The sequence below is a fragment of the Diprion similis genome, chromosome 14 (genome assembly GCF_021155765.1).
Source record: "Diprion similis isolate iyDipSimi1 chromosome 14, iyDipSimi1.1, whole genome shotgun sequence".
Classification (NCBI taxonomy): Eukaryota; Metazoa; Arthropoda; class Insecta; order Hymenoptera; family Diprionidae; genus Diprion; species Diprion similis.
The window spans coordinates 2759962-2767808 of record NC_060118.1 but is presented as its reverse complement, the minus strand read 5'-3'; the positions used below and the strand labels follow the sequence as shown (position 1 = coordinate 2767808).

Genomic DNA, 7847 nt, shown 5'->3' with positions numbered 1-7847 from the left:
GTTGGATCGGGACGAGAGGACCGGTGAGGTGGCCAGCACGCTCACCGGATCTTACGGTCTGCGATTTCTGGTTCTGGGGCAGAATCAAGGAAATCGTGTACGCACGGAGGCCCACCACGAAACACGACATGCGGCACCGCATCGCCGAAGCGTGTGCCGCAATTCCTGTTAGGGAGCTGCAACGGGTGCGAAGGTCGATTCCAAAACGGCTCGCACTCACCGTTGAGAGGAACGGAGGGCACATAGAGCAGCTCCTGAGGCGGCGGAACCAGGAATGAAATGTGAGATGTGATTCTTTTTACAAATATTCAATGAATATAATAATACGATAGAGGAATAATATAATGATCATAGTACGAAATTATGATGATTTATTCTTATTGAAAATAATATTACGAAAAACGGCGAAACGTTAAGGCGATGTTTGTTTGCTACTGCACACAAAACTGTTGGTGATCTTTGAATAACATTACAGTCATTTTCACTCTGAAGGCACCTCGTATTTTTTTTTTATTCTGACTTTTTAATGTTGAAAACAGGTACGACGATAGTTCCGTGGATAGGTCTCGCGGACAAGCAATGTATGACTATCGGCGGACACGAAAGGCTGGCGTGATCACAAATGAAACGTAAGAGCAGTTTTTTTATTTTTTGCTAAACTTTCATATTGAATGCTGCAAAACTGTGATGAGCACTTCTTATTTGGAATAAATCTGAGCCTCGGCATTTCTGTGATGCGAGAATAGCGTCACGAAAATGGTGAAAAGTAGAGTTTACATCCGTTAGATTGGGATACAAGCAAAACTCCATCTACCGTTTCGAAAATAATACACTTATTCTTATCGAGATATGCGCCTCATATTTTTCTCATCGTCACATTTGATTGTTGAAAACAGGCATGACGACAGTTTCGTGGTGTGTGGGCGACAGCAGGGGGGCTTTTGGCGGACGGAAACAGTGACTGCGTGACCAGAGATGAAACGTAAGATCCGATTTTATGCACCAAACGAGTGTATTGAATGCTGAAAAACTGTGACGAACGCTTCTCTCAATTCAAATGAATATGAGCCTCAGCATTTCTGTAATGCGAGAATAGTGTCACGAAAATGGTGAAAAGTAGAATTTACATCCGTTCAATTGCTATAAAAACAAAACTGCATCTATCGTTTCAAAAATGATACATTCATTCTTATCGAAATATGGGCCTGGTATTTTTTTTCATCCTGATATTTGATTGTTGAAAATAGGCAGACAACAGCAGGGCGACACCAAGGAGTAGCTTTTGGCGAACGGTAACAGTGACTGCGTGGCCAGAGATGAAACGTAAGATGAGATTTTATCTACCAAACGACCAGGCACGACTGGATCTAACTTTTTCCCGAATATTAGATACATTTTCGTAGAAATATGCACCTCGTATTTTACTTACTGTAACGTTTGACTCTTCGAAACAGGCACGACGGCAGTTCCGTGAGGTGAGGAGGACAGCAAGGCAATGACATTTGGCGGACGGTAACGTTGAGCGAGACCCGAAATGAAACGTAAGATCAGATTCTTTTTACTAAACGCTTGTATTGAATACTACGAAACTGGGATGAACGTTTATTATTTCGATTAAATCTGGGCCTCATCATAGTTGTAATACGAGAATAGTGTCACGATAAGTGGTGAAAAGTCGAGCTCACATTATACGCTTGATTTTGATGCACGTAAATCTGAATCTATCGTTTCCGGAATATTGAATAGATTTTCGTAGAAATATGCGCCTTGTATTTTACTTATTGTGATATTTGACTCTTTGAAACAGTCACGACGGCAGTTCCGTGAGGCGAGGAGAACAGCAAGGAATGGCATTTGTCGGACGGTAATGCCGAGCGAGATCCGAAGTAAACCGTAAGATCATATTATTTTTAATAAACGCTCGTATTGAATACTACAAAATTCGGACGAACGTTTCTTATTTTGCATAAATCTGATCCTCATTATGGCTGTAACACGAGAATAGTGTTGCGATCAGTGGTGAAAAGTCGAGCTCATAAATACGCTTGACTTTGACGCACGCAAAACTCCATCTATCGTTTCGGAAATATTAGATTAAATTTCATCGAAATATGACGTTCCACTTATTGTAATATTCGACTTTTCAGAACAGGCACGACGGCAGTTCCGTGAGGTGAGGAGGGAACCGCAAGGAATGGCTTTTGGTGGTGGTTTTAGTGGGTATTCCGTAAGGCGAGTCCCACACTCCTGGGAGTGACGGTACTCTACCCAGGATAGTCTATAAAAGATTTCCCCACCAATTTGGCCACGGACGCGCGAAAAAAAAACAAAAAAAAAACAGCACTTGCACCAATACAGTCTCACAGATTTCGCCAATTCACCAATTCAGACTTGTAAGTCGGCTTGGTGCACTTGTGGCTTGTCAAAAAATTTAATTTTCAGTAAATAATGCATCAATTTCACGTCTCCAGCCCTATGTTGTATCACTGTATTTATGAAACTGCGACTTCAGTCGCAATAAAAACAAAGAAACGAACAAATGGGTGAATAAAGCGAGAGTGAGAATATGTACAATGGTCCAAAAGAAACGACACGCGCGCTCTTGAAAATTATCTTAGGTACCGATCGTTCGAAAGAGATGAGTCGAACCGGGAATAGCCCAGTTGAATCAGGATTTGATCCGTATCATATAATTTCATGAAAAAAATTCACCCCCTCTTTCTGGGTCACTAATTGATGGATTCTGCATATTTGAATGAAACAAAACGTTGTATTGCACATGTAAATACTCATTGAATAATGGTTGACTGTCATCGAATTGAAATTGAACGTGAAGCGTGGCAACTGTATTTATGAAAAAAAAATTAATAAAAATTATTTAAAAAAATGTTTGTCGCCCACAGAGTAAAAAAAAAATCACAGGTAAAAGGTATATGTACCTGTTTTAACTTGCGATAATTTCTTTATCCTCCTCGTACATCTTTCGTGTTTCAGTCATACTTCCGCCATACTTCAATACTGCACTCATTTTTTACTACTAGAATCACAGAAAATTTGGCCACCGTTGCTACCGCGGAAATACGCTCAATACGAAAGGAAATACACAGTGTCCGGATCAACAATTTATTTGGTATTTCTTCCGCAAGATGAATGAATTAACCTCAATTTTGAGGTATTTGGAGGAGCTGACACTGGTTATGATAGTTTAAGTGTTATTTATTAATACAGGTACATCACAGGATCAAGCACGCTGTCGCTGCGGCTTACACATCAGGACTAAAGACTACCGGTTAGATAACTAAGCTGGCTGACGAGCATCCTTTTCCCCTTCCCCTTTTTTTCTTATATGAATCGGATATAGCCGAGGATGCCCGAAGCCCAATAGAGAGTCTCACTCATACAAAAAAAAAACTTGCAAACCCTTTTCTTCAACACTCAAATTTGGAGGCGAACGATAAATGTACTGTTGGATTTTGGGTCGAGTGTGGTGGTTTTTTTCAAATGATTTTCGCATGAAATAAGAGTGCATTGCCTCCGTCGATAAGGCTGCACTCTGACAGAACAGCTTAACTCAACTCAGCCCGTGTGTGTTCGGTGTTACAGCTAGGTTGCCCGGTAATGAATCAAACCAAGCCCACCGCATTCTGCAAAATCTTCAAAATTCCGAACGTAAGCTAGCTCCACATCCAAGACAACGTATCATCGCTGAAAAATACTAAAGTATTGCAATTTTTGCGTTGCATCAACCCGTCATCGGTAAAGGGTTACAGCAGAATGCCGATCGGCCGCCGATTGGCTACGGGCGAGCGCTGCAGCGGTTGCCACCGGCAACCGGCGTTAACAAGATGCTTTTTAACCTCCCGTTATGCTGCTGGGGCGTTAATTATCATTGCCAATTTCAAATGCCGACGTTTTTGTCACCGTTGGCGCAATGCAGATATTTTCGGAATTCTAATCTTGCTTCTTGTCTAGCTGCCATAGCATTGTGAGAAAGTCTGTCAAGCGAAACCCATCGCGCAGAATCGTCAATGACGTATCTTATACGCTACCTGGACTCGGGTGAAGTTGGCGCGGATCAATTTTGACAGATATTCCAATTCCACCTGTTCCGCCAGTTAGAACCGAATTTTGGTTACAAAAGTCGAATTTTGCGATTTATTTGTGGGCGAGTGGTTTGACGGATCTCGGAAAATTTTTGATCTCCGAATTCGGTAAATTTTATTTTGTCAACAAAAAAAATCAAAACCTATTTTGATGTGCGGAATCAAAAATTTTTTTTTTGCACGCAAAAATGGTAACTTCCAAAAAAATTTCGACCTTGCCATCGGAAGGTTCGTCAAATTTCCTCTCAAAATCGTGAAAAAAATTTTTTTAAAACCCACGGGGCTGGATTTTGGAGGGGGTTGGCCACCTTATCTTGGTCACCCTGGCCGTGTCGAGGATAATGAAATGAACAACGAAGAGGATCATCACCGCCTTCTTCTATTCGATCTCTAGGGAAACGACATAAAAATAATAAACGGCACGAAATTCAAATGGACGTGTATATAAAATATTGAACATTAATCTCGTTATAAACAGTTTTGTTAGATAAGTTAAGTTCAGTTTCATCTTGTTAAATAAAACGGTGGTTCAACATGCGTCCCACACGCAAAACTCAAAGTTCGCGAGTGATATCTGGCCTTTCTCCGACATCAGTATATATCGTTCTAATAAAAAAATCCTGTACCGCATAGCAACAGGTAAAAAAGATTATAATAACAATAGTATACGCATAAAATTGGCGGTGGGGTGAGATGCAGAAAAAAAAACGAAAAGCATCTAGCAAACAAAACTTCCTATGTTCATAACAAGATGTGCGCAGAGAAGTCGAACGTGGAGTATTTTAAAATAAACTCATTTAATAATGAAGTTGCTGTTGCTATGAAGTTAGTGTTAAGTGATTGACAGCTGTCATCGGCTGTTTATGACAGTCTTTGACAAATATTTTTATAGTTATCTGTTTCTGACACACAAAATATAAAAATGCAAACGAGAATTATCAAGATGATTCCCGATGGGAATTGCCTTTTTTGCGCGCTGGCGTATTGTGTACGCGGCACTCAAGATCGACACGCAGAGGTGAGACTGAGTATCGTTTCAAACATAGTTGATAATTGGTCTACATTTGCGGGTTTTATCACAGGTAATGAGTCAAACGGTGCCGTGATTAGGTCACCTGGTGATTACAAATCACACATGAATAAAAATGGAATTTACGGGGGAGAAGCAGAATTAGCTGCAGCTGCGGAAATTTTTAAGATATGTTTAATCGTGTATCGTGGAGAACAAATTCATCCACACCAAATCAGATCCCAAAATGAAAGACAATTCTCGCGACTCTTCACCGGCGACGGAGACGGTGGACACTTTGATGTCTTGCAGAACCAAAATAAAATTCAGATAATGAGTAATAAGTATCAAAAGTAACAAGCAAGTGATAGTAAATATAAATATATCACCAAACAGTCAAAAGGACAACCAGGATTTACGTTGGCAATGGAGAAAGGAGGAGTTTTAATCAGCAGACAAGACGATGGAGACGATGGATGGTCGGACGTATCACAAAAGAAAAAGGAAAATAAAATTATAAGTGCGAATAACCAAATAAGCAATGGAATAATATCAAACAAATATTCGTATAACCAGGCAAGAGAACGGCCAGGATCTATGTTGACCACAAGAGAAAGAGGTGTTTTGCGGAGTGAACAGCAACGCAAATATAGAGAAAAAAATAATATAAAGACGGTGATTTTGGAGAATAACAGGCAGAGAGGTAGCAAAAGTAATTCAGCAATGGTGAGTGGTAGCCACAATAATTCAGCGAAGGGTGTAGAAGAATAAGAAGAATCGATTGTGATTATTGATTTGGAAAATAAATCAAGAGGACTACCAACCAATCATACTGGCAAACATGTCAGCATAAGTAATGTAACAGAACTCAAGGAGAGTGAAGAAATATCAAGTCAAGGGGATAGATCGATATCAATGGAGAAGGAACACCAATTTTCAACCAACGAACAGAAGCTTAGATTGATGAAAAAAAGAAAAGTAATCAAATGTCATGAAATCAGCATGAATGAATTCACCTGTCGAATAGACAGTGTATAAGGAACTAGTGAGGCGCGTAGCGCCGAGGTGGGGTTGGCGCGCGAGGCGCGCAGGGGCGGAGCCCCTAGTATATATATATAAATATATATGTCGCGTCACCATCACCATGTTGTTCGGTTATTGTATTTTAGTCGCCGGTTATGTAATATTGCGATGGCTTGTTTTAGTTTGATTGTTGTTGTTTTGTTGTTTGGCTTGGTTACTGTTTTTCAAATAGATTTGATATTATTATCGCGTACTTTTCGGAAGAGGAAAGGGTGAAGAAAACAAGGAGATCGAACAGCGTATATATATATAAGAGTTTAATAACTTTGCGTGTTCTCTAGACAAAGGCCTGTAGCCGACTAGTTGAGGTACATGCCCCCACTCACTCGTACATCTTCCTTTCGTCCCTCGCCATTTTCTCTCGCACTCTCTCACTCGCATTCTCTCACACATTTGCACGCTTACATTCGGCCGTCCTCATCAATAAATCGTCCTCGATTTATTTTTCTTTACCAACAACAAAACAATAAACTTTTGAAAAGTCAACTGACGTAAATAAACTCGAATAAAACTTAAAACTTTGAACTTAAAAGAAAATGAAAACACAAAACTTGGATCTTCAATCTTCGTAACGTTTGGGTCTTCTTCGATTACGAAGAGGCTGTTTTCGGACAGTTTGCCCGTCTGACGCGGTCGTTCCTTTATTCCCGTCGTCCTGACGAACATCTCCGACATCATCGTGGGCTTCATCTTCGTGGTTACCGTTTGAGTCGAGCGTGTCCATATTACTCGAGACTTCCTTGAGGTCACTCGGATCTCCGCCCCTTTCGTCGTCAGAATCAGCTCCGAGTTCGCCAGCGGTTTCTGCTTCAAATAATTCTCACCGTTTTATTTTGTCGATAGGCACGGTGTTGGAATAGAATCGCTGCGTGTTCTGTAGTCCTGGGAGATCTTCCACGCGATAACGATCATGTGGCAACACCTCCGTGATAATGTACGGCCCTTTGTATTTTTAAGCCAATTTCAGAGATTGCCCAGTAGCCGCGGGTATTCTCTCTACCATCACCAAATCACCTGGCAAGTACTTTTGGGATTTTGCTCGTTTTGCGTTGTACCGAATTCCTTGTCGCAGTTGATCGCTCCTAATCAACTCAATGGCTCGTTATCATTTTTTGTCTACGTCTGGAGTGCTTTTTATCTCGTTTTCGAGTCCGTCTCCCGTTATGCTCCTTGGAGTATGATTGAACAACAGCGAAAACGGGGTTTATTTCGTTATCTTGTGAATCGTGTTATTGATTCCCCATTGTAGGCTTCGTACGTGGACGTCCCAATCTCTTCCTACGTTGTCCTGAGTCATGCTCGCGAGGGCGGGAGTGATCATACGGTTGTACCTTCCGACCTGGCCGTTTGCTCGCGGGGTCGCCGTCGAATTTCGGACGTGAACGATATCCATTTCTTTGCAGAACGCCTCAAATATTCGACTCGTGAATGCAGTTCCTTGATCTGTTATAAGTCGTGTCGGTGCTCCGAAAAACAAGATAATGTCTTTTAAAAAGCGAATCGCAGGCGCCGATTTCGTATTTTTAACTGGTCGCAAAACTACGTACTTCGTAAATGCATCGACTCCCACAATGAGATGACTTGTTCCCTCGTTTACTCTTGACAAATGGCCCCAAGTGGTCGATATGGATCGTGTGAAAGGGTTGACCAAC

The 7847-nt window shown here is 41.2% G+C and overlaps 2 protein-coding genes across 2 annotated transcripts; both read left to right on the top strand.

Annotated features, from left to right (window-relative positions):
- Positions 1-4789: 4789 nt before the first annotated feature.
- On the top strand, positions 4790-5484 carry LOC124414587 (OVARIAN TUMOR DOMAIN-containing deubiquitinating enzyme 10-like). Its single transcript, XM_046895564.1, has 2 exons — positions 4790-4840; positions 4944-5484. Exon 2 carries the CDS (start codon positions 5026-5028, stop codon positions 5467-5469), a length of 444 nt encoding a protein of 147 aa, XP_046751520.1. The 5' UTR covers positions 4790-4840; positions 4944-5025; the 3' UTR covers positions 5470-5484.
- Positions 5485-5514: 30 nt separating this feature from the next.
- Positions 5515-6150, top strand: LOC124414429. Its single transcript, XM_046895375.1, has 3 exons — positions 5515-5628; positions 5689-5833; positions 6002-6150. Exons 1-3 carry the CDS (start codon positions 5539-5541, stop codon positions 6148-6150), a joined length of 384 nt encoding a protein of 127 aa, XP_046751331.1. The 5' UTR covers positions 5515-5538.
- The last annotated feature ends 1697 nt before the right edge of the window (positions 6151-7847 follow it).

What these genes read in the sequence shown, in the direction of transcription:
- LOC124414587 (XM_046895564.1), top strand. Translation starts at nt 5,026, where the DNA reads ATGCAAACGAGAATTATCAAGATGATTCCCGATGGGAATTGCCTTTTT.
- LOC124414429 (XM_046895375.1), top strand. Translation starts at nt 5,539, where the DNA reads ATGGAGAAAGGAGGAGTTTTAATCAGCAGACAAGACGATGGAGACGAT. An exon ending in AGAAAAAGGAAAATAAAATT is followed by an intron (nt 5,629 to 5,688) that starts ATAAGTGCGAAT and finishes TCGTATAACCAG; the next exon opens with GCAAGAGAACGGCCAGGATC. An exon ending in AGGTAGCAAAAGTAATTCAG is followed by an intron (nt 5,834 to 6,001) that starts CAATGGTGAGTG and finishes GTGAAGAAATAT; the next exon opens with CAAGTCAAGGGGATAGATCG.